This window comes from Harpia harpyja, chromosome 3 (genome assembly GCF_026419915.1).
Source record: "Harpia harpyja isolate bHarHar1 chromosome 3, bHarHar1 primary haplotype, whole genome shotgun sequence".
Lineage (NCBI taxonomy): Eukaryota > Metazoa > Chordata > Aves > Accipitriformes > Accipitridae > Harpia > Harpia harpyja.
In genome coordinates, this window is record NC_068942.1 from 15,085,727 (window position 1) to 15,113,305 (window position 27,579).

General features: G+C 39.9%; 1 protein-coding gene across 2 annotated transcripts in view; it reads left to right on the forward strand.

Annotated features, from left to right (window-relative positions):
• Nucleotides 1-27,579, forward strand: part of PNISR (PNN interacting serine and arginine rich protein) — a 29,633-nt gene continuing 2,054 nt past the window's right edge. Inside the window, exons 1-11 of one of the 2 annotated variants that reach the window (XM_052781447.1) lie at nt 1-191; nt 12,934-13,052; nt 14,311-14,496; nt 17,503-17,726; nt 19,405-19,591; nt 19,850-20,040; nt 20,654-20,791; nt 21,856-21,955; nt 22,686-22,739; nt 24,020-24,190; nt 26,284-27,385. In XM_052781447.1, coding sequence (XP_052637407.1) covers nt 12,965-13,052; nt 14,311-14,496; nt 17,503-17,726; nt 19,405-19,591; nt 19,850-20,040; nt 20,654-20,791; nt 21,856-21,955; nt 22,686-22,739; nt 24,020-24,190; nt 26,284-27,385 — 2,441 coding nt within the window. In that variant the 5' untranslated portion in view covers nt 1-191; nt 12,934-12,964. Of the gene's footprint in view, nt 192-941; nt 961-12,933; nt 13,053-14,310; nt 14,497-17,502; nt 17,727-19,404; nt 19,592-19,849; nt 20,041-20,653; nt 20,792-21,855; nt 21,956-22,685; nt 22,740-24,019; nt 24,191-26,283; nt 27,386-27,579 lie in introns of those variants that run through there. The other variant, XM_052781448.1, reaches the window with a different exon arrangement.

The window sequence follows — 27,579 nt, forward strand, 5'->3', positions numbered from 1 at the left end:
GCAGCAAAGATGGCGGCGAGAGGCGCTCGCGTGTCCCAGGCAAGGGTCAACGCCGTGACGCGTTTTACTTCCGGGTGAGCGCCAGTAGGCGCCATATTGTCTTGTTCGTGAAGACGAGGAGCGAAAGAGGGGAGAAAGCGGCCGCCGAGCGGTAGCAGCGGCAACGCCTGCGGCGGGAGGCGGGGGCGAGTGTAAGTAGCGGGGCAGGCTGCGCTCGCCAGCGCTCCCGGGGGGCCGGCGGGTGTCGAGCTGACCCGATCTTCCCCATCGCTCCTCCTCCTCCTCCCCCAGCCCAGCCGAGCCGAGCCGGGAGGCGTTGGAGCGCGCCGCGCGCCGTGGCGGCAGCCGCTCGCCGGGCGCGAGGAGCCGGCGGCCCGGACGAGAAGGGAAGACTCGAGCCGCTCGGCCTCCCCCGCCGCCCGGGTGGCCCGCTGCGCATGCGCATGCGCGCGGGGGCGCGGGGGGACGCGGGGCGGCCGGCGCCGGGGAGCCCGCGGGACCCCGTCCCGCCCAGCGCGCATGCGCCGCCGCCCCGCCGGGGGGTCCCCGGTGGCCGCCGGGGCCGGGTCCCGTTACCTGCCAGTGCGCATGCCCCGCGGCCGCGCGGGGGGCCCGGGGCCGCAGGCGCCGCGGGCCCTGCGGGGTGGCCGCAGGAGGACGGCGAGGAGCGCCCGCAAGCAGGCCCTGGACCTGCCGGAGGAAGGCTGCTCGCGGCTAGGAGCGGAACGGCCCGCGGGGCGCAGGGGAGAGCGTCTGCTCGGTAGCCTGGTTAGGAGGCAACACGTGCGCCAGGGGTTGGCAGTTGACCGTGTCGACAGCCTGGCTCCAGCAGATGAAATGCGTTTGTGGAATATTTGTGCTGTTTCATGGGTTTCGTGGCTATTCCCACGAGGTCGTTCCACTGGAGGGCTCCAGAGAACGAAAATTAACAGTATTGTCACATGCAGCAACGTTTGTAAGGTACCCGACCCTGGTTTGGTAGCTTGGCAAATAAATGCAGGATGTTTCTAAATCGATCCTTGAACAGGCCGCTGGTTTGCAAGCCTTTTTGCATTAAGCACTTATCCACACAGATTCTCAGTACTTTTTTAGACAGTCTCACAAAGTTTGGCGTTGGACTAAACCTGGATGGGATGTGCTAGGCTTTGCAGTTAAGGATGGCGCCACAAAAACGATCAGAGGGGTGGAACGCCTCTCCTGTGAAGAAAGGCTGAGAGGGCTGGAGTTGCTCAGCCTGGAGAAGAGAGGGCTCCGGGGAGACCTTACTGCAGCCTCACAGTATTTAGAGGGGCCTCATAAGAAAGGTGGAGAAAGACTTGTTACCAGGGCCTGTAGTGACAGGACAAGGGGCGACCATTTTAAACTGAAAGAAGGCAGGTTTAGACTGGACATAAGGAAGAAATTTTTTATGATAAAGGTGGTGAGACGCTAGGACTGGTTTCCAGAGACATTGTGGATGCCCCATCCCTGGAAGTGTTCAAGGCCAGGCTGGACAGAGCTTTGAGAGACCTCGTCTAGTGCAAGATGTCCCTGCCCACAGCAGGGGAGTTGGACTGGATGGTCTCTGAAGGTCTCTTCCAACCCAAACCGTTGGACGATTCTATGATGTGCTACCCCAGCTGAAATGTACCAATTTTCTGAAACAAATTACTGTAAGAGTATACAGCCACCTTGGTGGTGGTTTATTTCTTCTCTTACAGTCATGCCTATAAATGTATGCAAACAATCTTTACTGAAAGGTGTGGGATACAGGGAGCAAGGGATGCTCTAAAGGATTTGTTTTAAGGCAAAGGGTCGGCCACCTTTTAAAGATGAGGAGTGGTGGTCTTCAAAGTATAAGGCATGTATACCAGCAGACAATATTCAGGCATCATTTTCCAAAGACAGGGTTACAAATAACAGTCCAGTCCAGCTGAATAGCTGTATCGTGTAGGAGTAAGAAACCTCTTTTGAATTGTAAAGTCAGGCCGTGCTGTGAGAGATGGTGCCTCTAGCGGAGGTGACAGATGCAGCGGCTCCCCCTGATTGTAGAATGCAGTGGGAACGGGGAGTCTCGGCTTTGTCCAAGGACAAGTCGCTAGCATTACTGAGAATTCAGTGACAAATCAGATGGCAAGCTACTGATTTTTAATTTGTCTGGGGCAGCAGCAAACCTTGTGTCATCTCTGCTGTCATGCCATTACGAGGCTTCCTGTATTGTCTTTGTCACATGTGACATGCAAACTCCTGCCCTTAAAGAGTGGTTTCTCTGCTTTTGGCCTCAGAGGTATTGCAGGGCTGAAGAGTCCACAAATTTAGCGCAGTTGCACAAGTTTTTAGTGGACAACTCACCATATAACCTGTAGTGGTAGAGAGGAGTCTTAACCATGTTTGATTTTCAGCTAGGTGCAGGATTATGGAAAGGTATTATGGAGACAGGAGTGTTCAGTCTCCCTTCTTTTCATGACTGAGGTACATGATTATCGTAAGTCTGCCTTTGGAAAAAAATAGTACTGTGGGTAGGTTTTATTAAACATTCTTACTTTCATTACTATCTGATCTCTCTTCCTTAAGTGATAACTGTATTTATAATTGAGGGTAATATCAGCTCATGAACGACGAGGAATAGTAGTTTGTTTATTTATTTATTGGTACTATTAATTTTTTGTGCAGAGCATGTTCATGAAGGAGGAAGTTGCAGATGGACAGTCCAGAAAAAAAATAATGCTGCGTTAAATGGCTAATTGAAAATCTATCATCAGGTCTTCTAGTGGAATGATACGTGCAAAAAATAATCCGATCAGACTTTTTTTTTTCTCCCCAAACCCAATAGACTTTTGACTCAAACTATTTAAGTTACTGTGATGTTTCTGTGATAGTTAATGTTTTAGCAGTGGTTTTGGTGCTTTATGATGATCAAAGCATGTGTTTGTCCTTAATGTCTTCAAAATACAAAAAATAAGTAAGTGATACTTGAGTTGCCAATATCTGGTCCTTTTGTTCTTTTAAAAGGGTTGGCTTCAGCTCGGTGGATATGTGGATTTAAGTTTAAAATAACAGACCTTGGAAGCTACACTGCTTGAATGACTCACTGAAGAAGTTTTCATAGTACTTTTTTTTTTTTTTTTTTTTTTCTATTTGGCCTTTGTTCAGCCTACTTCATCTTGGTAGCACTGTAAATATTAGTCAGACATGCTGACGTGTGAACCAGGTTCTGGAAAACTTTGTAGATACTGAACAAGCTGTTTTCTTCAGTTCTTTTTCTGGTTCTGTATTTTGGATCTCGGTTACTCATTTGGAAAGCCTCTGTTCTTCAATCTGAGAAAGAATAGTTCTGATACTAAAAAATGCAGTGGTGTAACTGAAGTTGACTTCCAGCATTCTAGTGATACACAACTGTAAATGGGCTGGAAGAATTTTACACTCCTTTTTTTGACTGGACATCTTGCTAACAGATCCCAGCAATCACATTGGTGTAGCTTCTGGTTCTCAGAAAAGATGTGTAGTATCTGGGCATTAAATACCTGCAACAACTTAGGGTGATGCCCTAGGTGATGTATAGAAGTCTTTGACCAACTAAAAGTGGGATGGGTGAAACAGAGTAGCAGTCAAGACAGTTATTTTAACTTTTTTTTCTGATTTATTGCAAACTTAACTCACTCCACAAATGTTTCATTTTCTGATCAGCAGCTGAGTATAATGTAGTAGTAAATACTCGTTTTCCCAAATAAAATGGAAGCTGGTATGTTTTTGTCTGAGTGATGGTATGCATTTGTTCTGACTCTGAGTGAATGTGTGTCTGCAGCCATTCTGTAGTAACTCCTAGAGTTCATTCCTACGCAGGTGCATAGGGTGCAGTGTTTTTCTATACTCCCAGATCTTTGCAGCTGCAGAGGTGTTCTGACTTACCTGGGTCTCCCACATTAAGACCACCAGCTGATGTTTTTTGCACTACCCTTTCTGCATTAAATTTTTCTTCTTGGTAGAGGGGCTCCTCTGGGTGTGCGAGACCATTTTTCCTTTGCATTTCTCTTTTCAGTCATACCTGTTGTGAACAGATTCTTACAGTAAAGTATTCTTTATTCCAGTGACACAGCCGTGAAAGCTCAGTTTACATTTCCTTCCAGTTTGGAGTACACTGAGAGAGATATTCTTGGAGTTTACACGGTCTGTGTCCTTTATTGACTTTGGACTCCAGCTCGGTTGCATGTCGATAGTACCATGGATGAGCTGCTCTGTGTAATTCCTTGGAAGAAACGTGAACTGTTGGAGTTGTATCCCTAGAGTATCCACTAGTCCTTCCAGTCTCATCAGTGATGTCTTTGCTATCATGATCCTGATGAAGCAATAGCATAGTGGGAGGAAGGGGCATGTGGGGGGCGGAAACAGCTCTCAAGCAACAGTGTTCAGCCTGAACTCTTGGTGGCATCGGTCTGATTCCTGTCTTTCTGCTAATGGCTTTGCTCCAGGTGTTGTGAATGTGTGGTTAGATTTATCCTGTTCACAACTGAACGCTTCCACAAAATTCATCATGAAAATTCACCATAAACCTTCAGTCACTTGCTAAAACTTCACAGAGTCAGTATCAACTACCTTGAATGAAAGGAAAAGAGCTTACATTAGAACAAGGCACTTGCAGAAAAGATCAAGAGATCAGGCTGTTGATTTCAAGGACCTCTGCTTCTGAGATGTCTCCATTTTCCTTTAGGTCCATCCCCAGAGCCTAAGTCTATATGGGACAGGGAAGCTCTGCCCACAGAGTATGTGGTGCTTTTAAGATCCTTCTCAAGGTGTGACGTGGACGACTCCCTGCAGCCTAAGAACTCCACAAAGAGCATCAAACAGAGACTTATATACCTTTGCTGCTTGTGTTGTCTTGAGCTCATGCCAAAAGATTACCTGGCTAATGACACTGGTTACTTATTATTAATTTGTTTCAAAAACAGTACTTGTAGTTTACTACAAACCTCTTGGGGTCCTTCCCTTCAGCTACTCTGTAGACCTAAAGATAGTCAAAAAGTCATGGCTGCAATGGCAGGTTATCTTAGAGGAGATGGAACATCTGTTTTTTTACCTAGATATCTGACTTATGAATGGAATATCAAGAAGAGCGTGTTGTCTTTAAACCCTGGGGTCCAAAGACTAACTGTGTAGGGGTTCTCAAAGTATGCATGAAGGCCTGCGATTTCAGCATCTTTATTTAAATAATGGATACTTCTTTGCTAAAATGCAATGCCTGTTTGGAAGGCCTGCAAGATAAGATCTTTAGTCACCAGAAGAACTTCTGCAGCTATGTATTAGAGCTCAGATTGCAAGTAAAACTTGTCAGGCCAACTCATGTCACATATGGACCTGCCTTTCAGAGATGATGAGATGCAGAAAGGTGATGCAACAGCATCTCTTCCGCATCATAAAGCACTTGATTATTGGCTCTGGTTCTGTAGGCTCCGGAATCATCTGTCATTAGTCTACCTGTCTACAGAGTTGAATAAACCAGACTGCCAGATTGTGTCCTGGATATCTGGTCAAGTGACGTTGATGTCTGATGTAGGACTTCCTAACCTTGATCTCTTCAGCTCATGACACAGCAGAAGGTGCCTGCTACTTTCCTCCTAGGGGCAGCCTGAGTCCTAGGCTGTCTCCTGATTTCTTGGAGTTGAGGTAATTTTGCTTCTAACAAATATCCTGTTTAATTTCATCTTCCAAAGAATACTTGGTTTTCACTACCAAGATATTTCACTTCCATGAATTTCCTGAGACCAGTCACTCAGAATTGCCAGATCTCTTCTTCTGCAGAAACTGTTGATGTGTAAGGTGTTCTGTGTAGTTCGGCTGCTGTGTAACATTCATGCTGGGGAGAAGCATATTGTCACAATGATGCCAGGTTCTTAGAAGGAGCAAGAAAGAATCTGCTAGATGTACTCATCTGGCCAACTAGGTATGGTTAGTTATCTTACTGATGCTCTTCTGGAGCTGAGTTAACTTTGTAAGTCTGTGCTTCTTCTCTTGGATGATCTGCATGATTTGGAGCAATTCAGATTATCCATTAGCTCTATTAAATTTTATTTAGGGGCAGGTCTTTCTTATCTTTCTGGGGGAAATTTCTTGATATTTTTCAGTTCTGCTGCAGCCAATGTCATAAGGCATATGAGGACAATAGCATCTCCAGGATGACAAGTGGGCTTTGTTTTTTGACATTCACAGGGCTGAGCCTCACTCCCTAAGACTGCTCTGCTCTGTTGCTGAGAGGTCTGAGCATAGTTACCTCTGTACAAGTGCTGTTGAACTGGATAACAGATTTTATGACCCTACACTATGAAGCTGCCAAGGTAGAATTGCCCAAGGAATCTGAGCGAGTCTGTTAGAGCTCAAGTTCTGTTGGTGGCCTTGTCTAAAAAATGGGCCCATCTTTGCATCAGTGGGGAACTAGCTACGGGGGCCTTCACCAAGCACTGTGCTGTTGGGAAATCGTCAGGAAACCATGCTCTATTTGACAGGGTGGCACTCCCATCAGTGTGAATGTCTATAATTTGCTTCAAGGTAACTGTGTTTTGTGGGGAGTGCTGGGGGGAGTCTCTCAGAGTTAATGGTGAGCATATGAATTATCACTCAAAACTCTGGTTACTGGTAAGTAGCTTCTAATTGTATACTTTTCAGTGTGTGTGGTGTATTTGGACACATCATAAAACCGTATCGGACAATATCTTATTTTGCAGACAAATAGGCAGGTTGAGAAGATGCCTTTTTTCCTAAAAGAACAGATAAACGCTAAGGTGTAATCTGTAGCTGAGGTGCACATCACAATCGAGAAGAGGAGTGGAAAGGTGCCTTTTAAAATATCTGTTCTTTCTCTGTCTTAACCTAGCTTTTTGTTGGGTGAAGTACTAAAGTCTAGTAGAGAGTTTGACACCAACTTTAAATTTTTCTGGGTGCTGTTGGCTCTCAGATATTGCTATCTGCTGGGGATCAAGGTAAGTCCTATCTATGCCACTATGTCAGCTTTTATCGCCAGCAGGGGAGCTTTCACCAGCAATCCTCTCAAAGGTGGCATGTTTTAGTACCAGTAATTTGCTATAATAAAACTTCAGCAGATCCTGCCTTTGAATAAAGTTCCAGTAGGTCCAGCCTTTGAATAGGAATCTTTTTTTTATTTTTTAACATACAACAGAACATATTTCAGAACATGTCTGCTCTTAAAAACTCTTGGAAAATTTGAAGATACCACATTAACTTTTCATAATCTGTTAAGTACATGTAACTGAAATTAAATGTGAATTGACGGGGTGTTTTTCCCATGTGATTGTGTTTCTGTGTAAAACAAAAAGAATCCTGAATTGGCTTCTGTTTCTTCATTGGTAAACAGATTTTTAATAGATTCAGGTTCCTGTTCTGTGATCTGACATCAGGGAACGGCTCTTGAAGGACCAATAAATGTTCTTTTGTTTATTCGTGTTTGCTAGAGAGAAAGTAGAAAGGCTATATCTAATTGAATTGGAGGGTAGAACAGCTAAGTAAAAGAACCTTAACCCATCATCCTAAGGGAGGGTAGTATCTGCATTTTCCTTTGCAAGTAGGTACCTGTAAAATGGGTCCATTCTTTGAACCTGTTTGCTTTTCAAAACCTGTTGGATGCACTGATGACATCAGAACCAGAGTGTCTTAATGACTTCTCAGTTGATGGACCCTCTGTTAGTAAGTGTGTGTCTTGCTAATGTTTGAATTTAGTAGATTTTAGACAGTATTCATCTTCCCCCCGCCTTTCAGTGGAAAATAAAGTTTGTTTCACTGCGATTTGGATGCTCTGCTGTGTATTTGGCTGTGTGTCACTAGTGGGAAGTAGGCTTAGAGCTGTCTATTGTGTTAGGTGAAGCCTCTTTCTTTCAGGTGATGCTGATTTGGGAACTTTGTAAGAAATTAAAACTCATCATAATTCATGTGGCAGCATCCTAAGTTAGTTTTGGCAATGCAGATTTTAATTAGGTGGGAAAGGACTTTGATTCTTTTTTTCCCATTATTACTACTTGATGTGTCTCAGAAAAATAACGTTTGCTTCTTGTCACATCAGTACAAGACGTTTCAGCTGTTTCAAGCCTTTAAGCTACTGATTTGGTGGGGGAGAGGCATTGTTGGTTTTGGGTTTGGTTCCCCCCCACCCCACCCCAGTATTGGGGGTGCTTCCCTTGCAGTAAATTTAAAATTACTGAGAACAGGCTACACTTTCTTCGCTGTGTTTCGTGCTTTCCAGTTTATGGCACTGAGGTTCAAAAGTGTTGTTTTGGTAATTCTCACATCTGTTTTGTTCATTAACGTTAAGACTTGCCTCGGTCTGTTTTTATTTTTGACATCTTTAAAATAGCATCACTAGCAAAGGAAAATGTCAGTTATATCTGATGGGACAATATCAAGATTCTGTTGAAAAGTTCTTACATACTCTTCTCAGTAGAGTTTCACAAGCAATATACTAAGTTACATTACTTTTATGTAAAAAAGGGTAACATCAAATAGCCTATATGCATGTAATTTAATAGATGTGTCTGTATATAAGATTTCCGTAGTTATCTTTTAGAATATGCTAACTTAAAGAGCTAAAGCCAGTTTGTTTGCCTCTGAAACTTAAAAGCAGATGACACCATTAAAAACTGCAGTGCTTAGCAAAACAATTTGTAAGGACAATAAACCACCTTTAAATTCCTGTAGTCTCCCTGTAGTAAGTGAGAAAATTTTACATCAAGTGCCTTTTTCATGTTTACCCTATACCATTTAGTGAAAACTTGGGAAAAGTGCAGGAAACCAAGTGGGGAGCAGAAAAGCAGGGAAGTCTGTTTCTCAGAAAGTGATGATGTTCTGCTGTTTCAGGTCACTATGTAGATAGAGGCCTTGGAACAAACCTTGTCTGTTCACTACCTCTGAATAGTGCATATTAAAATACATCATTTAGTTTTCAATACTAAAAGAATTTGAATACATGTGGTCTTCTCTTTTAGTGAGTATATCTTAAAGTTAGTTTTGTAAATATTTTAAGATGCTAATTTTGTTCCTTCCATATCCTATTCCTGTTTCTGTCAAACAAATAGCACAACAATGAAGATGAGTTGAAATAAATAGAAAATTAGAAATAGTTTTGGCCAATTTTCACATGATATTTGAAAAAGGGCTTTTGCATATACAGTTGCATAAAGAAAGTGATGTAATTGCTTAAGTATTTGTATAGTACATACTTCTGATTAGTAAAGTTTTTACATTGAATTTGGTAATAAATCTGTGTACTTGAAAGTCAGCATGTTTTATAGTTGCCAACCTATGAAAATCAGCATTTCTTCAGGAAAACTGTGAAAGTACAAATGCAATACAGAATTAAAAGCTTTCAAATACAGTTCACAAACTAAAATTAGTGGTTTCAAATGGCAGTGATTTTAAATCAGTCTGCTTTGGATGGCATAAATTGAATTAACCAAATGTTGAAGTTTCTCAAGGTTTTACGCAGTTGTTGCTGTCTTGTCGTACTGTTGTACATCAAAATAGAAATCAACTCCATGTCTTGACCTCTTGCTTTGCAGTTCCCCACCTGATTTCTCTCCCCAAAATAGCAATAATAAGGTGAAATAATCTCTCTGGGGAAAGTTGAAGACTCCAGGCCATATTATATTGCAGAGTGATGGAGAAGGAGCTATGTATGCTAACAACTAAAACCCGGCTGGGTTTTTTTACTCCGTCCCTGAAGCCAGCTGGCACTGAATGAAAGTCTCTGACCTTCCAAACCAGAACAGACATGTCCTAACTGCCTGCTGGGTCCCAGGTCTGTGCTGACACCTGAAACATGCTTGGAGCAGCCCGGAGGAGTGCTAGGTGGCCTGGGTCAGTGCTGCTTTCTCGTGGGGAGATGGTGGAGTCCTTCGGCACCGCTTCCCTTAGGAGTGTGGACTAGGACTTGGTGTCCTAGTGCATGATAACTCGCTGAGAGGGAAGCCAGGAGGGGAGCAAATGCTGCTGCTGCTGCCCAAAGTCACTGCCTGTCTCCTGTGTTTTCAGATGCCAGTTGATATAGGTGCAGAATAATTTATCTCCCCAATAAAAAAAGTTGAATTAATTTCTTTGAACACCTTGTAGAATAGTAAGGTCGTTGCTATCTTGGGGCAGGTTATATAGAGGAGAGGCATTTGTTACTTTAGACCTTCTTACGCTCCAGACTAGTGCTTCAGTTTGTCCGTAGTGAGGGTCAAGGCCTGAGAATAAAGAAAAAAAGGCTGGAATACTAAACGTCCATGAGAAACAGATAACTGATAGGCATTTTAACAGGTACAAAAGTTTATTACAAGCTAATTGTGTTAGTTGGAACATGTGAAAAAAAAATCTGTAATGTCCAAGATTTTAGGACAGAGATGTAGCCAGTCTGGTAAAAATAAATCTCATCTGATCCAATCAAGTAAAAACTGTGCGTAGGAGGTTCCAGTTCAGTTGAATTTGTAGAGGTGCTCTTAATATTGTTAAACATCCATAAGAGAAATTGGTATTTCTTTAACTGTTTGAAAATTTGATTTTTTGGCATTCAGTTATATGCAAACCTGCCTCTTACATTATTGCTGAAACAATTTAATCTTCTGAATCTTTTGCTGAGTTTATTTTAGTGAAATTTCACAAACTTTTTCCAAGGTATTATGTATTAAGGTAAAAAATTGCTACCAGAATTACTGAAATACATTTTTATTATTGCTAGTGTGATTTAACAGCTGGAAACAAAGGGAGCAGGACTGTGAGGCTGTGCAGTGCTTTCAAGGCTGGTGGTTATCTTGAACCACAATTGTTAGAACTTTATTTTAAGATGTAAACAAGTTTATTTTGACCATTGAAAGAATTTGGATTCTGGATGGAAAGATGAACTGAGGGGAGGAAGAAACAGTTACCTTTTTCTTACTTTAGGGTGAAAATAGTATGTGAGGTTACTTCATACTTAGTGTATGAAATACATATATATGAATACTCAGAGAGCCAGGTATGGCAGGGCCAGCTTAAATGTTCCATTAAGTGCATTATTAGCCACTCTTACACTCAACTGGTGTAAGAGTTAATTTCCTAGGTACAGACCAAAATGTAAAAAGAAAAAAAAAAGACAAGAAAAGGATACTGTCTTTACCTACTAAAGGTTTGAATATCATAAAGATATCACTGAAATGGAAAAAAATCCATACTTATTTTGTCAAGAAAAGATAGTGAAAATAGTAAAGTAGGTTTTGCCCAATACTCCCCCCTGTTCCAAAAGTTGGTCTTGTTTAAAGCCCATCAAAAAAGGCATTTGCAACTGAACTTATCCGAACCATACATGTGTAATTTTTGTACTGGTTTGAATGTAAGTGGTCTCAAAACAAAGGTGATCTACAGTTTTTCAGATTAAAAATAAAATTTGACAGAGGTATGCAAAATATGAGCTTACATTCATCTCTGCATGACCCAACACCCCATGATGTTATGTACAGCTTTTTTTGTTGTGCATTTTTGTAGTGTGATGCTCTCTTCCTATGCAGTCATGCAATTATTTCTATGAATGTGTAAGTACTAAGCACGAGATCCTTTTGCAAGCAGGATCCACTCTAATTGCTCTTCTTCTGTCCGACGAAAGCAGGCTCTGTCTGTGGACTGCGCACGCCCTGCTCGGTAAGAACCGTTGGGGTTATGTTCCTGGCTGGCCACCCGAGTGGCACCGGCTGCTTTGAGCTTGTTTCCTCTGAAGCGGACAGGCTGTATTCATCTATTCTGTATCGCACTTGGTTGTGAGCCACAGCTAGGTCTTGTGTGCTGCTCCTGTGACCTCAGGGAATGAATTTTTCTCTGTTTCCTTTAAGTTTGGAGTGTTTGAAACAGCTTACGTGGTTGATGTCTTTATAGCATGAAATCAAGGATTGTGTGTTGAATGGCATGAGGATATATTCATTGAGAGTGGAAAGCCTGTTGAGAAGTTGTTAACAGACTGGATAGGACAGAGGGAGTCACAGTCGGTGCAGTCTTACCTGTACTGGTGTTTGGGAACAGTTCCTGGAGTGAAGTGTTCCCAAAACTGTGCCCAGGCTTTGTCTTCAGGAAAGCTGTTTGGAGCAGCGTAGGTGGCCGCTCTCTGGTCTTCCACGTGTAGCAGGTTAGGTGTACGCAGGAGATACAAATGACCGGAAGGAACTGGTATGCCATTATAGGCATACCTACCTGGTAGACTGCTGTGCCTCATCAAATTCTTGCAAAGCTGGTCCTGGAGCTTTACTTAAAGCAGGTTGTGGAGCTCCCATGTCATCAGGTCCTAGGGCTGCTGCTGCCTGCTGAGTGAGGATATACAACATGGCACCAAAAAATGTTTCTTGTGATTGTAAGGGACCATGTGGTAAATATGCCGTTATGCAGTGGTATTTCTTTTTTCTTTCTCAGATTTGAAGGAATATATTATTTAGAAATTATAATGAACCTGTGCAATGCATAAAATGCATGTGGACACCGTCTTGTACCTGTGCAGTTCTCCAGTGCAATCGTTAACGATGTGTTTTACCATTTGGTGATGTTCCTTTGTCTCGCTTAACAGCCTTGCATGACACTTGTATAGAAAAATACACATCTTTCCCTAAGAAACAGGCAAGGATATAATTTAAGTAATGTTTTTTATATTTTGACTTACTTTAAATTGCATTTGTTGTCAGATGAGTTCTTGTCTTACAAACTTGTCATATCTCTCCTTGAACGTCATTTTGTAGTTAATTTCTTTGCGAAAATACAGAGAAAGCATACTAGGCTTCTGAAATCTTACAGTAATATTTTCAGATATTACTCTAAAGGATGAACCGTTTCCTCCAGCTTAAAATATTAAGCCAGCATTGCTTCAGCTTGCTTTGCAAGGCTTAACTATATCTGCAGTTATGTAAGTTTCAGTTATGTGATATTTCATGGGCATCTATTTAAACATACAACTATTATTTTTAGTTGAAATATAGACTATATAAAGACTTAAAAGATGTGGGATCAAGGTGGACAACCTTGGCAGCAATGGCCTTTGAACCAACAGCAGTGGATGCAGTCATTTCAGCACCAGCAAGATCCAAGTAAGTATATAGAAAGCTTTGTGGATTAATTTTTTTTTTTAAATCTGTTGTAATTTAAATTTTTGAATCTTTGTTACAGAGCATGACTGATAGTTGCTTTTTTGTAGCTGCTGTCAAGATAATACATTTATGATGCTTTTCTGAACAACTAGAAAAAACAGAAAACATACATCAGTTCCAAATGTTTTGACATAGTTAATATTAATATGCAAAATACAGGCAATCAACCTGAGTTATCCTGGACAAATTATCAACATTTTACCAGTCATACAGATCAACATTTAGACCTCATGTTCTTGTACAGAATCTGTATCCCTGTCAGTTCTTTAGCCAAGCTGAACCATTTATTTGAGAAAATCTGCTTTTTATTTAGTGCCTGTGTGGCAGAAGTACTAATGCAGATGTATACACAGAAAAACTCTCACTGGAAGATTATTATATTTGTTTTAGGTTACAGCAGTGATGATCATGATCTTTTGTTTGGATTTTTTTCCCCCCACCAAAAAAACCCCATTTTAAACAATAGAACATAACATGCCTTAAATTGAGAGTGAGGTGACAACAATTTAATGTATCAAGAGAAATACAGAAATGGATAAAGAGAGTGGAGGTGTGTATTTAATACTTGGGCAGAGTGATCAGGCACACTGGTTTTACATTGCTTTCTGTCACTTCAATTTCTGTAACTTCGCTAGAGAGATTTCCTGACTTAATAATGAGCAGAAGACGTACTAGTGCCCGCATCTGAGAGTGCAATTTACTTACTCAATGGTAGGAAGGATAGTAAAGAAAAAAAGGGGGGGGAGAACGGTGACATAAAATAGCATTCTAGAAATTGCAGGTTATACAAAGATTATACATTGCAAAATGTAGTTTTCTAACTATGTATCTTTCTTACACTTGAATCTTCATGAATTTAGAATTTAAAGCTATATATATTTCTTTCTGATACCAAAATTAGTTCACTTACGAAAAAAGTGTATTACTACCACCCATTCAGTGCTAAAGTGAACCTCAATAATCTGCTTTATGGCATTTTGAACATATGCAGAGAAACTACTTCAGCAAGTATGTACACTGACATTTGCTTTCAGTTTGTTTTATTGTACACTGTGAATAAGTTTTAATGGTGCTCATGGTACTTGCTGAAGGTAAATGTTGCCTGTTTCTCTTGAGCAATGAGACATGTAACTGAGAAAGAGTGTTAAACTTCAGACATGTGAATACTAACCTTTTAAATTTCCTTTGTTTATTTTAGGCCAGATTGACTGGGCTGCATTAGCTCAAGCATGGATTGCTCAGCGAGAAGCCTCAGGGCAACAGAGTGTAGTGGAACAACAAGGAATGATGCCAAACGGACAGGATATTTCAGGAATAGAGTCTGGTCCAAACAACCATAATAATTTTCAGGGGGATCCCAACTTCAACAGAATGTGGCAGCCAGGTTTGTTTTCCTTCCCATTCATTCCTTTTTTTCATGTAATGGAATTTTATTTTTGTCAGACATTTCTGGGTGTGAATATGCCTTGTCCCTCAGGTTTCAAGGTGCAAAACTACCAGTAGCATCAACTAATTAACTATCACAGCTACTACTTTCCAGTCAGGTGTTCCACAAAATGGGTAACAGTAAAGGACACAAAGGTCTGATAACACAACTGAGTAATCTCCATATAAAATAAATAAATTGATTTCATAATACACATATGCAAAAGATTTGTTCTGTCCCTGAATGTTGTAGAAAGATAAAGTGTGAATTGCAGTTATATATTTATTTCCCTGGATCTTATATCTTACGTGTTTTGTTGCTTATCCCACTGCACTAGGAACAGCAGCACCGAAGGCAACAGGATGCCTCAGAATTAAAGAGCATCTGTTGCCCTCTCCTTTAGTGTAATACCTGCTGCTGGTATGATGTTGGCATGTATGAATTCACAATATAACTGGCAGATGCTGGCTTTAGGTGTCTTAAGATCTTGAAAAAGCAGATGAGCAAAATTCTGTATGTAAAGTATGTTCTTATTACATGTTTCATATACTTAGTATTTGCCCTTTTTGACTTATGTATCTGATTGTCACCTGCATAATTTTTCAGTTATTGTGAGTTAAAGTTGTTTGAACGCTTCTGTTAGTATCTGTTATTTTCAGTTCTTTATTACTTCCTCAGAACTTCAGTTTCGGCCAAAAAAGTCATTTTCTTTTTCAAACTTCATAAAATAACACTGGCAATAAGCATGGGGTAGAGATTGGGTATTTTCCACTAAGAATTTTTCTGAAGTTGTTTTCTGAAAGGTTTGTTAACGTTACCACACTATAATGCAATTTGAAATGTGTGAGCAAGGTAGGTAGTAAGCCTGTGTGCATGCCTTCTGTTGTCTTGGTGAAAACTGCACTTCATGCTTGATTCTGTTAATGATTGAAGGAATAACACCTCCAGTTTTCCCTGTGACTATTCAAATTGTTTAAGTGCAATGTTTAATAAAAGTAGGCTTAAAATATCATTGGTGGTTCTTACATGTGCATAACAAAGGGAGGTAGCCCTTTCACTTAAGTTTAACCTACCTGCCCTGGGCTGTAAGTTATTGTAACCACATGTAAGAATTTTAACTTTACTGTGTGGCAGTACATAGACTGTATTCTAGCTGTATTTCTGTATAATAAGTAGAGGTTTTTACAGAAATATTGTGTCATTATTGGATGACACTGTTTTTCATATGATCCTGTGGTGGTGAGTTCTTCCTCCTATGCTTTTTTCATCTGTGAGGTGAAAGAGAATAATATCTTATGTGGTAGTTTTTGCAAATAGTCACAGAATGGTAAAAGTGAGGAAGACATTTCACTGATAATTATAAATGTTAGGCGCCCAAGCTCACCTGGAAAATGCAGAACAGGAAAACATCTTAGACCTAGGAGTGGGAATAATGTGACACCTTTTGTTAATGGGAAACGATGTGCCAATGCATTTTTTTATCATTGGGTATATTATTCAAAGAATATGGGGTTTTTTGACTTTTTTGGGACACTGATGAAGACCGTGCTGATGCAGATATGACCCAGCTTCCCTTAATTTACGTGATGTCATTCTTATTGTGTAAAAGTAGTCACAGCAGACAAACTAAATCATAGCATGCATGGCTAGCCAAAGTTCTCTTCACGTATTTACTCTGTTTCTACAAAGCTTCATCTTTCTCCAAGTTTCTTTTTGGATCCAAAAGTCCTTTACACACTACTAATAGAAAAGCAAAACGGCAATCTGAAAACCAACTGTGTAAATAGCAGACAATTCATTTTGAAGGGATTCATGTTCCACAAGTGAAAACAGCATCTGTTATATGTGACTTGCAAGCTTTCAAGTCAGTTGACTTGAAGTAAACTGAGCATTTAAATAGTGTCAAATGTTAACACAAACATTTATGAACGATAACTCTTGTAAGCTGTACTTAAAGGATTCTGTCCATTAGAATGCTTCAGGAGTATTAACTCTGGAAAAAGATTTGATTAATCAGCTAAACGTGACCTACCAGGATGACAGTGAGAGTGAAAGGAATGATACAGTCTTTGAACAGACAAAAAAAAAAGACCAACGAAGTAGAAAAACTATGTTAACCCTTTTTAGTTGCTACAGTAATGGATCCAATTATGATGCAGGTGGGAAGGACAGTAAAAATGAGAAAAATGGAAAGAATTATTAAAGGACTGTGTGGAAGGTAGGAGTTAACGTGAGAGGCTAGGTATTAATTCTGTTACTGGTGAAAGAAGGGTAGTTCTGTCACAGTCTATAAATATCTGTATAGTGGACATAATTTTTAGGCTGATTTCCTAAGACAACAAAGTTTTTGGCCACATGAGCTATTAATTCATTCCTTAAACCCTTTTCATTCTCTTAGCCAGTTGTAACTTATGTTTGAGGCCTTATGAATAGCTTATGCTGGGACCTCTGCTAGATATTGGAGAATCCAGGGAATCATCCATTATAAAGACACAAGACTTTGGAAAGCAGATTTCAGTGGTTCTGCTGCTCACAAACCCATTTGCTTTCCATAATAGATCTTTTAAGTCTATTATGCAAAGGAATAAAATAGCTCATTACTTTGAAACAACATAGAAATAGAGAAATAGGAGCAGTTCTTTAACAGTTTACACAATTCGTAAGTGCTATCGTGGCCTCAATATCACTGGAAATTTATAAAAACAAATTTACAGCGTCTCTGTGTCTGTCCAGTTCTGCCCTCCCCCATGTATTAGTTCAGCTACAGCTATTTGTATTTCCTTCATTTAGTTGAAGAAATTTCTTGAGACAGTAAGATACAGTCTGTAGATTGATGATTCTTTATAACTTTATCATCCATGTTGCTTTGAGGAACCTTGTGATAAATGCAAGAACATTGAGTGATTGGTGACTCATGTTAATTGTACTAACTTGGTACTGAATTGTATTCTAAATCCTAAACAGAATGGGGAATGCCTCACCAGCCCCCTCACCCACCTCCAGATCAGCAGTGGATGGCTCCAACCCCAGGTCAAATGGAAATTGTTCCTCCATCTGAAGACAGCAACAGTCAGGACAGTGGGGAATTTGCTCCTGACAACAGGCATATATTTAACCAGAACAATCACAACTTTGGGGGACCTCCCGATAACTTTGCAATGGGGCCAGTGAACCAGTTTGACTATCAGGTGAAACATATTTGTTGCTTTAATATTGTAGACGCGCAGAGTCCCTTCCGTGGATGTGTTCCTCTAATATCATCTAGCGGCGACTTTCATTCTTCAGTTCTACAAACATCTACAGAATTTGTTATCTGCTAAGTTACATTTTTACCAAATACTTTACAGAAGAGACTTTAGAGTTTTCAGTTCTGTTCTGAGGCGAAAGGGTTTTTTTTCTATACTAGTAATGAGAAATGGCTGTTGTCTGCAATATTAAAATGAATTACTGTGTTCCAGTATATAAATTAACATTATGTAGTTTTGTGTTTAAAAAGAAAAAAAAAGAAGAGGAGGAGGAAAAAAAAAATAAAGTTCAGAAATATATACTTAAATACACTAGATAATGTACCATAGGGAACAGTCCTGTATTTGCAGGGAGATAGACTGGATGATCCATTGATCTTTTCCATATCTATCTACTGTGATTCTTTGAATAAACAATGGTATTTCTAAAAAAATCCACATCCACTTTTTTCTTCATTCTGGCATATAAGTTGCATAGCATAATAAATCTGTAGGTGGTTTTAGCACTCATAATAGCAGGGGGCATTGCACAAGTCTTTAAACACAAAGAAGTTTTGGATCTTCCCCCTGTTTTCAGTATTCTTTCAAAACCCTTGATATAAATGACAAACTGTACCTGTTAAAACACCTACCTCCTGTTCATAAACAAACCCAAAGGAAGATGGGCAGAAATGTATATCTGTCTTCTGGCCTACTTTTCTCTATTATTAAATTCTTTTGTTCAGCGATATTGTTAGGAAGTGAACCAATAATTTTCAAATACACTAATTTATAATTTCCTTTGTTTACTATTGTGGGACCAACTCTTAAAATTAATTTCCCTAAATACTACAGAAGACTTGTTTTGCAGTGAATAACAGAGGGATGCTTGAACTGAAATTGTAGTGGAAGAGTGCTTCTAGCACTAGTGACTTAAATAGTCAATAGAATGTAATAAAAAAAAAATTTGATGCTGTAACTTTCTTCCTAAACACTCTCCTCTTAAATAGTTTCATTAGGTATTTCTGGGCAGCAAATATTAAAACAAAAAACCCCTCATGTATTCCTCAAGACTTGTGACTTTTGGATTGTGTACAGCTTGCTCAGAACCCAGGGTCTGTACTAAACTTGCATATTTATGCATTTAATATTTTAATCAGCCATACTAATAACATCCATCAATGATTACTAGAAAGTGCACAGTGCAAAATCCTTTTGTAATAAAAGCTTGAACTTTTCATTTTTGTCCTCATGTTGTAGTTACAAGGAAAGACTGCTAACGTAGCTAGACTTTTAAACCTTAATTTTGTATACTCTTCACTTAACTGCATGCTCTGTTGATAGGTTGGCAAGGAACTGCTGGAGATAGATGGTGATTATAGGGCTTAATATTTAGCACAATATGAAAGGAGATTGGTTGAAGCCCTTTCAGATTTGTTAGCATCCTTGCTTAAATCTAAGTTTACTCATTAAATATTTAAGGAAAACTTCTTTCTTGGGGACCACAGAAAAAGAGATTGAGAGATCTCGGTAGCCTAGAAATCATGGATTCCTACTTGCATGGATTTCTGTAGACCGACTTGCGCACATGCTGTATTTAGTGTTACCATGTGAAGAAAAATAAACTGCATTACTCTTTCAGCATGGGGCTGCTTTTGGTCCACCTCAAGGTGGATTTCATCCACCTTATTGGCAGCCAGGACCACCAGGGCCGCCAGGTCCACCAGCACCTCCTGCACCTCCTCAAAATCGAAGGGAAAGACCCTCATTCAGAGACCGACAGCGTTCACCTATTGCGATGCCTGTGAAGCAGGAGCCTCCACAGATTGGTACATGTTAACCACTCCTTAATGAAAAAACATAAAAGCTGTGTTTTAAAAAGAATTGCAAAATGTGAAAGCTTTTTTTTCCATAAAGTAAAAAAGAAGGGAAAGAAAAAGCTATTACAAATGTTTTTTTCCCCACAATCAGATGTATGGCTTGTTTGTATTTGGGTGGAGGGTTTGCTGCTTTGGTTTTGTTTTGTATTTTGGTTTTGGGGGAAAGGTTTTTTTCATCTTATGAAATTATAAACCTTGCTTATGTAGATGCTGTGAAGCGTAGAACTCTGCCTGCCTGGATTCGTGAGGGCCTGGAAAAGATGGAACGAGAAAAACAGAAAAAATTGGAAAAAGAGAGGATGGAGCAGCAACGTTCACAGATGTCTAAAAAAGAAAAAAAGGAAAGTGAGGAGGCTGAAGAAGGGGATGGCCCACGCTTACCTCAGAAAAGTAAATTTGTAAGTAGAAGGGTTTGCTTTTTGCTCAGGTTTGTATTTCCTGAAAGGTATCAACATTTTGGTCTCTTCAAAAGAGAGACTGTGTATTCCTGGTTATCTCTTTATGTTTCTCTTGCTTTAAGTAAAGTTAAGCTGCAGTTTTGTTGATATTTACTTGGTGTTTTGAAGTTGTTAATGTTATGTTAATGTCTGAGAGGTAAAAGTATATTATTTGATCTGTAGTAGCAAAGAAACAGTGATGAAATTGAGCTTATTTTCTTTTCTGTATTTTGGGGAACATACATGGTCTTTGAAGATTTGAATTCTTAATCAGTAGCTGAACAACTTCAGATACTTGTATTTGCTAAACTGAGCCCATTTAGGAACCCTTGCATTGCCTTCACTTTCGCAGTTATCCCATTGTTTGCAGTTCCAAGTACCTGTCTGGCAGTGAACTGACAACTATGTATTTTCTTATCTGCATGTTTATTAGGAGGGGAGAAAAGAAATAGAGTTTTACGATTATTGTAATACAGATTTCAGTACAAAGTAAATCAAGGTGACTATCATAAATAGAAGCTAATGAGCTTGACATCTTAAGTTTTTACTGAACTGTATGGTGCTATTCTTGTAGGACAGTGATGAGGAAGATGAAGATGCTGAAAACACAGAAGCTGTAAGCGTTGGGAAAATCAGCAGGAGTCCATCCCCGGCTCCTCAAGAGGAGCAAAGTGAACCAGAAATGACAGAAGAAGAAAAGGAGTATCAAATGGTATTAATAATGTAGTTCTCACTAAGTATTTCTGTCTATTTGCTCATATTTTTCAGGCGTAGCAAAGTAAAACACTTTTTCTCTGCCTGATACTGTCAATAGAGGTATAGTACACATCATACAGTAAAGCAGGGTTATATTTGCATGTCTCTTTATAATGCTGTCTTTCTCATATAGGCAAGGATATAGGTTATATAACTCATATTTAGCACAATAGTGAAAGAATGTAATGACTCTGATCTTTACATTGATCATTATTAATTCTATGGTTTTGCTTAACCTGTCAAATTTCTGAAAACTTTCAATGATTAAATGTACCCATCTGAAATCTACGCTTCAACCTCACTTCCTGTGAAAGTGAATTTAAGAAATGTATTCTTGCAAGAAAGTGCTAGAAACCTAAGTCCTAGACCAGCAACAATTTCACTGTGTCTGCAGAAACTTTGTACTTTGAAATCACAGTTGTATGTTAATTGTGCAACTGAAACCTTGTTAATGAAGGCCCTGAATTCTAAAAAGATTGATGAATGTATTTTTGTAAAGCACATGGCCAGACTGAGCAGCTTGGAGAACTAGCTGCCAGCATTTCCATTTTTGTAGTAAATATGTAATAATAAAATTCTATATAAGTAACCTCTGATGATTTTTGCAGGACTGGGGTCAGTGAGACTGCATACCAGACACAAGTGTGCTCTTTTTTTTTTTTTTTTTTTTTTTTTTTTTGAAAGAATAAATGGGATCAGTCTAAGTACATTTCTCATTTACATATTCATTTGGTGTATCATTTTTTACATTAGGAATCTGTGCCCTGGATAGCTGTGTGTAATACACGTGGGTGCAGTTCACAGTCAAAATACAAACTGTTCTGAAAGTTTTGAAATCGGGTCAAATTTAAACAGTTCCAGATTTATGTTTTTAAGTCATGTTTGTTCAAAGAAGTCATTAAAATGTGCAGGAGAGTACTTTCATAGCCATCAAAAGAAGTGAAGCTCCATGGATGTAATTTGAATGCAGCAGGTATTCAAGAGGTTTTGGCCTTTAATTGTACATACAATTTTCTTCAGATGATGCTGACAAAAATGCTGCTGACAGAGATTCTCTTAGATGTCACAAATGAAGAAATTTACTACGTGGCCAAAGATGTTCACCGTAAAGCAACTAAAGGTATGCTGGGGGTTTTTCTTTTTGTTTTTTTTTGTTTGTTTGTTTTGTTTTTTTAAGTTTCTTCTGTGAATATTCTATATTTGCATGTCTCTAGAACATTTAACCTCCATAGTTATCCCCCCAAAACAATTCCAGTATAATGCATCCAACTTGGTAGAGTTCAAATCCAGTAATCATGTACTGTTGTCCTGTGCAGTGTATTGTGAGTTACTTCAGTTATTCCATTTCTTTCATACAATTCATTTTAGTTAAAATGGTACCTGTGTGTCAATGGCTCTTGAGTTGTAGCTGTTTCTTAATGCTATCATCTTTATCTCAAGTTCTTAGCTGTTCAGAAGTGAAAAGAGACAAACTTTGAGTCCTCAATTAGTAATTCATTTGCTTTCAGTATTAACATTTATTGTACTTACATAACAGATTTTAACATAACTGAGTTAATCTAAATATGTAACTACTGAAACTTGAAATTATGTGCAGATGCTGTAACTTGGAAAGTGATTTATGATTATATATTTGTTTTTTTCTGTTCACTTAATTTGCATTTAAATTCTAAATCTTCGGGGTCAGAAAATCTAGAAGTGGTTTTAAATGGATGATGCGTTTTTAATGTTTCTTCTCTCCCTCCAAAGAACAGCAATAGTAGTAGATTTAACAATACCATAGACTCATGACTATGAAATCGTGGCTATTTGTGTTAACATGTTGTTCCTGTTGTTGATGTGATACAAAGCTCCTGCAAAACAGCTGGCACAGTCCAGTGCACTGGCTTCCCTCACTGGACTCGGTAAGTATGTTCCTTATTTTTGAGAGGGCTTAAAGGGGGAGTTTCACTCTTGCCTTGCGTTTCTAGAAATTGCATTTTGAAATTAGATCTTAATTGCCCAGGAGTATGGGTCACTTTCCGATAACTTTATCATTATCAGCACCTTTGTTCCACAGGTGATCCTACTGATATAAGTGGGATGGTTTTTGGAGTAAAGGACTAGTCAGTGTGAGTTAGTGTATGAGAATCTTGCCCTTATTTTGAAAATACATAAAAAACTTAGATAAATTTACTTTTTGAAGTATGATTGTTTCAGAAGCACACTGCAGTCTTCAGAGACAGGAATACTGTTTTATATTTTTCTCCTATTTTGATCCATCCAAACAAGAAGGGAAACTTGATAGAAGAGTAAAGTGAAAGTCTATAAACAAAAATACTATGATCTCTGGAATTATTATTTTATTGAAAAGCTACATAAGCACAGAGGCTCCCATATCATATATTACCAGAAACAACACAGGAAAAAGAGATTGAAATTCCAGCTTGAGACACAAGAGGAAAAGATTTTTCCTAACATGCTTTTTATCACCTAAATCATACTACAGCAGTGTCAGTGATCAGTTATGTGTTAGTTACGTGGAATTCCGATGAATTAGATTGAATGTTATCATCACAAGTATTCACATGTTTTAAAACTAACTCAATAAAGTTTGCAAGAACCTCAGATTGAAAGAAAGTAAAATATCTCCATGTCAGGTGTTTAAATTGACTTTATCTTTCTTATCAGTCCAGTAGTTATTAATATCTCTAGGGGAGAAGAAAGTCCATTTCTGTTCCATCTCTGTACCTGTCAAAGTGCAGTGTTTTCTAGATCAATATAGAAAAATTGATATGGCATTCAGAATTTCTGTAGCCTTGGACTACGGAGGCGGCTGAAGTCATTTCAGAGATGTCTTCTGGGAAAGGTCCCAGGCATTTTCTGTCCGGTTGCTGACACAGAGGCAGGCACTGTTACGATCTCTGCAGGCAGCTTTTTTGCCCTTCCATACAATGGAAAAAGTACCGTGATCACAGTGGTTGCTTGCTGAAAATAGACAAGCTGTTCCAGAAGGAGTAGAACCAGACAGTGAGCATCAATGCAGATATGGGGGCCTTGATCACACCAGTCAAACAACATAAAGTGACTTCTTCAGAGAAGAGGAAGTGAAGGAAGGGCAATGTTACGCTCCTCTTTGCCCCACAGAAATATTAAGAACAAAGCTTAATCTTTCCTCGTGATAGACTGGACTTTATGCACGCAGGTGGACTGGGTGGTTATGGATCAGGAGACAGTGAAGATGAGAGGAGTGACAGAGGCTCTGAATCATCTGATACTGATGATGAGGAATTACGACACAGAATCAGGCAAAAACAGGAAGCATTTTGGAGAAAAGAGAGAGAACAGCAACTACTACTAGAAAAACAGCTAGAAGGTAAATCATATAATGTCTTCTTACTATACTGCTCTATATGGAGTTTACTACTTAGTATATGTGAATTGGTAGGAGAGAAAATGCATTTTAGACCAAAAAAATGTTGAAGCCAAATTTAGAAATGTTCTTTAATTTAAAAGTTTTAATAAAAAAGACATTTGAGCTACTGAATCAAAATGGGGTTTGCTTGTTTTCTTTCTAATAAGAAAAAATCCATGGAGTGTTTTCCATAAACCATTCTACTTCAGTGTTAAAAGAGCAGACATGGTGCATATATATCTATATGCTATAGATATTGTACTATATAAATAATAGTATCACTTTATAAAAATGCATGTGGGTGTATAATGTATTTTTGAAAAATTATTAGTATCTCAGTTGTGACTAGGGGATAAATTTCACCTGTCTGCACCAGACAGCAGTTTATATGAACTTGATTCCTTACAGTTCTATACTCTAAGTATATGAAAACTTGCTTTTCTGTTACATAATTTCGAGCAGTGCACCTTTCAGAATGTACAGTGGGAGGCTGCAGTTTCTTTGGACTTGCTGTTTTCAGTTGTAGTTGAGGTTTGTTTCCATATGCTGCATCTTCATAACTGGGTTTTTATACCTAAGACCAGGGAAAGATTATTGAACCCAGTCAGTTCACACTTAGCCTCTGAGAAGGTGGCAGGTTTGATTTAAAAAAAAAAAAAACAAAAAGAAAAAAATCTGTGATTTATTTCTGCTTCTCCATACAAGGTAAGGTTTGTCCTTTTGTACCAATAATGTAGGTCAAAGGGTATGACAGTAGTCACCTTGCACTGCTGAAGAGCAGTCTAGATCAACAGATGAATACAATGGTAAGAAGTCATGATTTAAGTTCATAAGCTGGACTTAATTTATTGCCAATCAAACCAGACTAGGGTAATGAGAAACAAAACCAAATCTTAAAACACCTTCCCCCCAGCCCTCCTTTCTTCCCGGGCACAGCTTCACTTCCGAATTCTCTACCTACCACCCACCAGCAGTGCAGGCGGACAGGGAATGGAGGTTACGGTCAGTTCATCACACGTTGTCTCTGCCGCTTCATCCTCTTCAGGAGCAGGACTCATCACACTCTTCCCCTGCTCCAGTGTGGGGTTCCTCCCACAGGAGACAGTCCCCCACAAACTTCTCCAACGTGGGTCCTTCCCATGAGCTGCAGTTCTTCACAAACTGCTCCAGCGTGGGTCCCTTCCATGGGCTGCAGTCCTTTAGGCCCAGACTGCTCCAGTATGGGTCCCCCGTGGGGTCACAAGTCCTGCCAGAAAACCTGCTCCATCGTGGGCTCCTCTTTCCACAGGGGCACAGGTCCTGCCAGGAGCCTCCTCCAGCGTGGGCTTTCCCATGGAGTCCTGGCCATCTTTGGGGGTATCCACCTGCTCCGGTGTGGGGTCCTCCAGGGGCTACAGGTGGGCATCTTCTCCCCCGTGGACCTCCCTGGGCTGCAGGGGGACAGCCTGCCTCACCATGGTCTTCCCCACGGGCTGCAGGGGAATCTCTGCTCCAGCACCTGGAGCACCTCCTCCCCCTCCTTCTGCACCGACCTGGGGGTCTGCAGGGCTGTTTCTCACATGTTCTCACTCTTCTCTCCAGCTGCAATTTCTGTGCCACAGCAACTTTTTCCCCTTCTTAAATCTGTTCTCCCAGAGGCACTACCACCGTCACTGATGGGCTCGGCCTTGGCCAGCGGTGGGTCCGTCGTGGCTCTGTGGGACATGGAGGAAGCTTCTAGCAGCTTCTCACAGAAACCACCCCTGTAGCCCCCCCACTACCAAAACCTTGACACGCAGACCCAATACGCACTGAAACATGAAATAACATCAAGGACTTCTAAAAGTGTCTGGGTTGTACACTTTTTCTAAACCAGGAGGACAACTTTTCCAGAATTATAAAAGAAAGTAACAAGTTGTTTGGTAGGTAGTTGGTATGATGGCAGACAGTGTATTAATTATAAGTATTATGAAAAGTGCTTGGAAATTTGGTTTTGCCAAAGGTAACAGCATGGAAATTGTTGACATATTACTCCAAATTAATTGCATTTTTCTTTTGTATACTTTTTTTTTCAGAAGAAAAGCTACAAAATGAAAAAGTTTCAAAAGAGATGAATGAATTTATCAACAAAGAACAGAACAGTAACTCAGCATCACAGGAAGCAAAAGAAATTGAAGCAGATATGGTTCATGAAAAGAAAAGATCTCCAAATGCAATCGCAGCTGATACAGAACTCAAAAAAGAGGGTAAAGAGAGGACAGGAAGGAGTGGGTCAAGAAGCTCTAGCAGTGGTAGCACTAGCAGCAATAGCAGAAGCAGTAGCAGTAGCAGCACTGTATCTAGTTCATCCTATAGCACTAGCTCAGGTAGTAGTCGCAGCTCTTCGCGTTCTTCCTCTCCTAAAAGGAAGAAGAGACACAGTCGCAGCAGGACGCCTTCACATAAAGTTAGGCGCAGTAGAAGCAGGAGTTACTCCCACAGAAATAGGAGAGAGAGGAGTAGGAGCAGGGAGAAAATAAGGGAAAGGAGAAGATCTAGTAGGAATCGCAGTGCTGAAAGAGGGGAGAGGCGAAGAAATCGGAGTCCTTCAAGAGAGAGAAGCTGGGATAGACGTAGAAGTAGTAGCCGTTCAAGAGACAGGCGAGCTAACCGTGCAAGCCGCAGCAGAAGCAGGGACAGACGTAAAACTGAAGACCAGCGTAGAAGCCCTACTGGAAATAGGCACAAACATAAAAGCGAGGGTAAAGATCAAGAAAGGAAGAAGGAGCAGGGCGGAGGTGTAGATAAAGACAGAAAAAAGAACAGAGAAAGGGAGAGAGATCAGGAAAAAAGAAAAGATAAGCCCAAAAAAGAGGAAAAAGAAAGTAAGGCTGGCAATCATGACGACGGTAGATTAAAGAGAAAAAGAGACAGCGAAAGAACTTTCTCTCGCAGTGATTCAATATGTGTGAAAATAATAAGACAGGATTCCAGACAAGAAAGCAAAAAAATTTCTACCAAAGATAGCAGAAAACGATCAGGCTCTGAGTCTAGTGCAAGGAGTAGTTCTGAATCACCAGGAAGCAGTAAAGAAAAGAAGGCTAAGAAATCGAAGCATATTCGGTCATGCTCCATGGAGAAATCTCAAAGGTCTGGTAAGAAGGCAAGCCGCAAACACAAGTCTAAGTCACGATCAAGGTAGTATACTTTTTAAGTATCTTGTCTGACTTTTTTTTTTTTTTATTTTTTGATATTCATCTTCATGTGTACGGCATATGAAATTTTTTTTAATAAAGTATGGTATTTATTAAATTTTTTGTCTTAGGCAAAAGTAACTGTGGAAAATCTTTTAAAACTAGTAATTACTAAGCCTAAAGTGTGTGTGGGTTTGG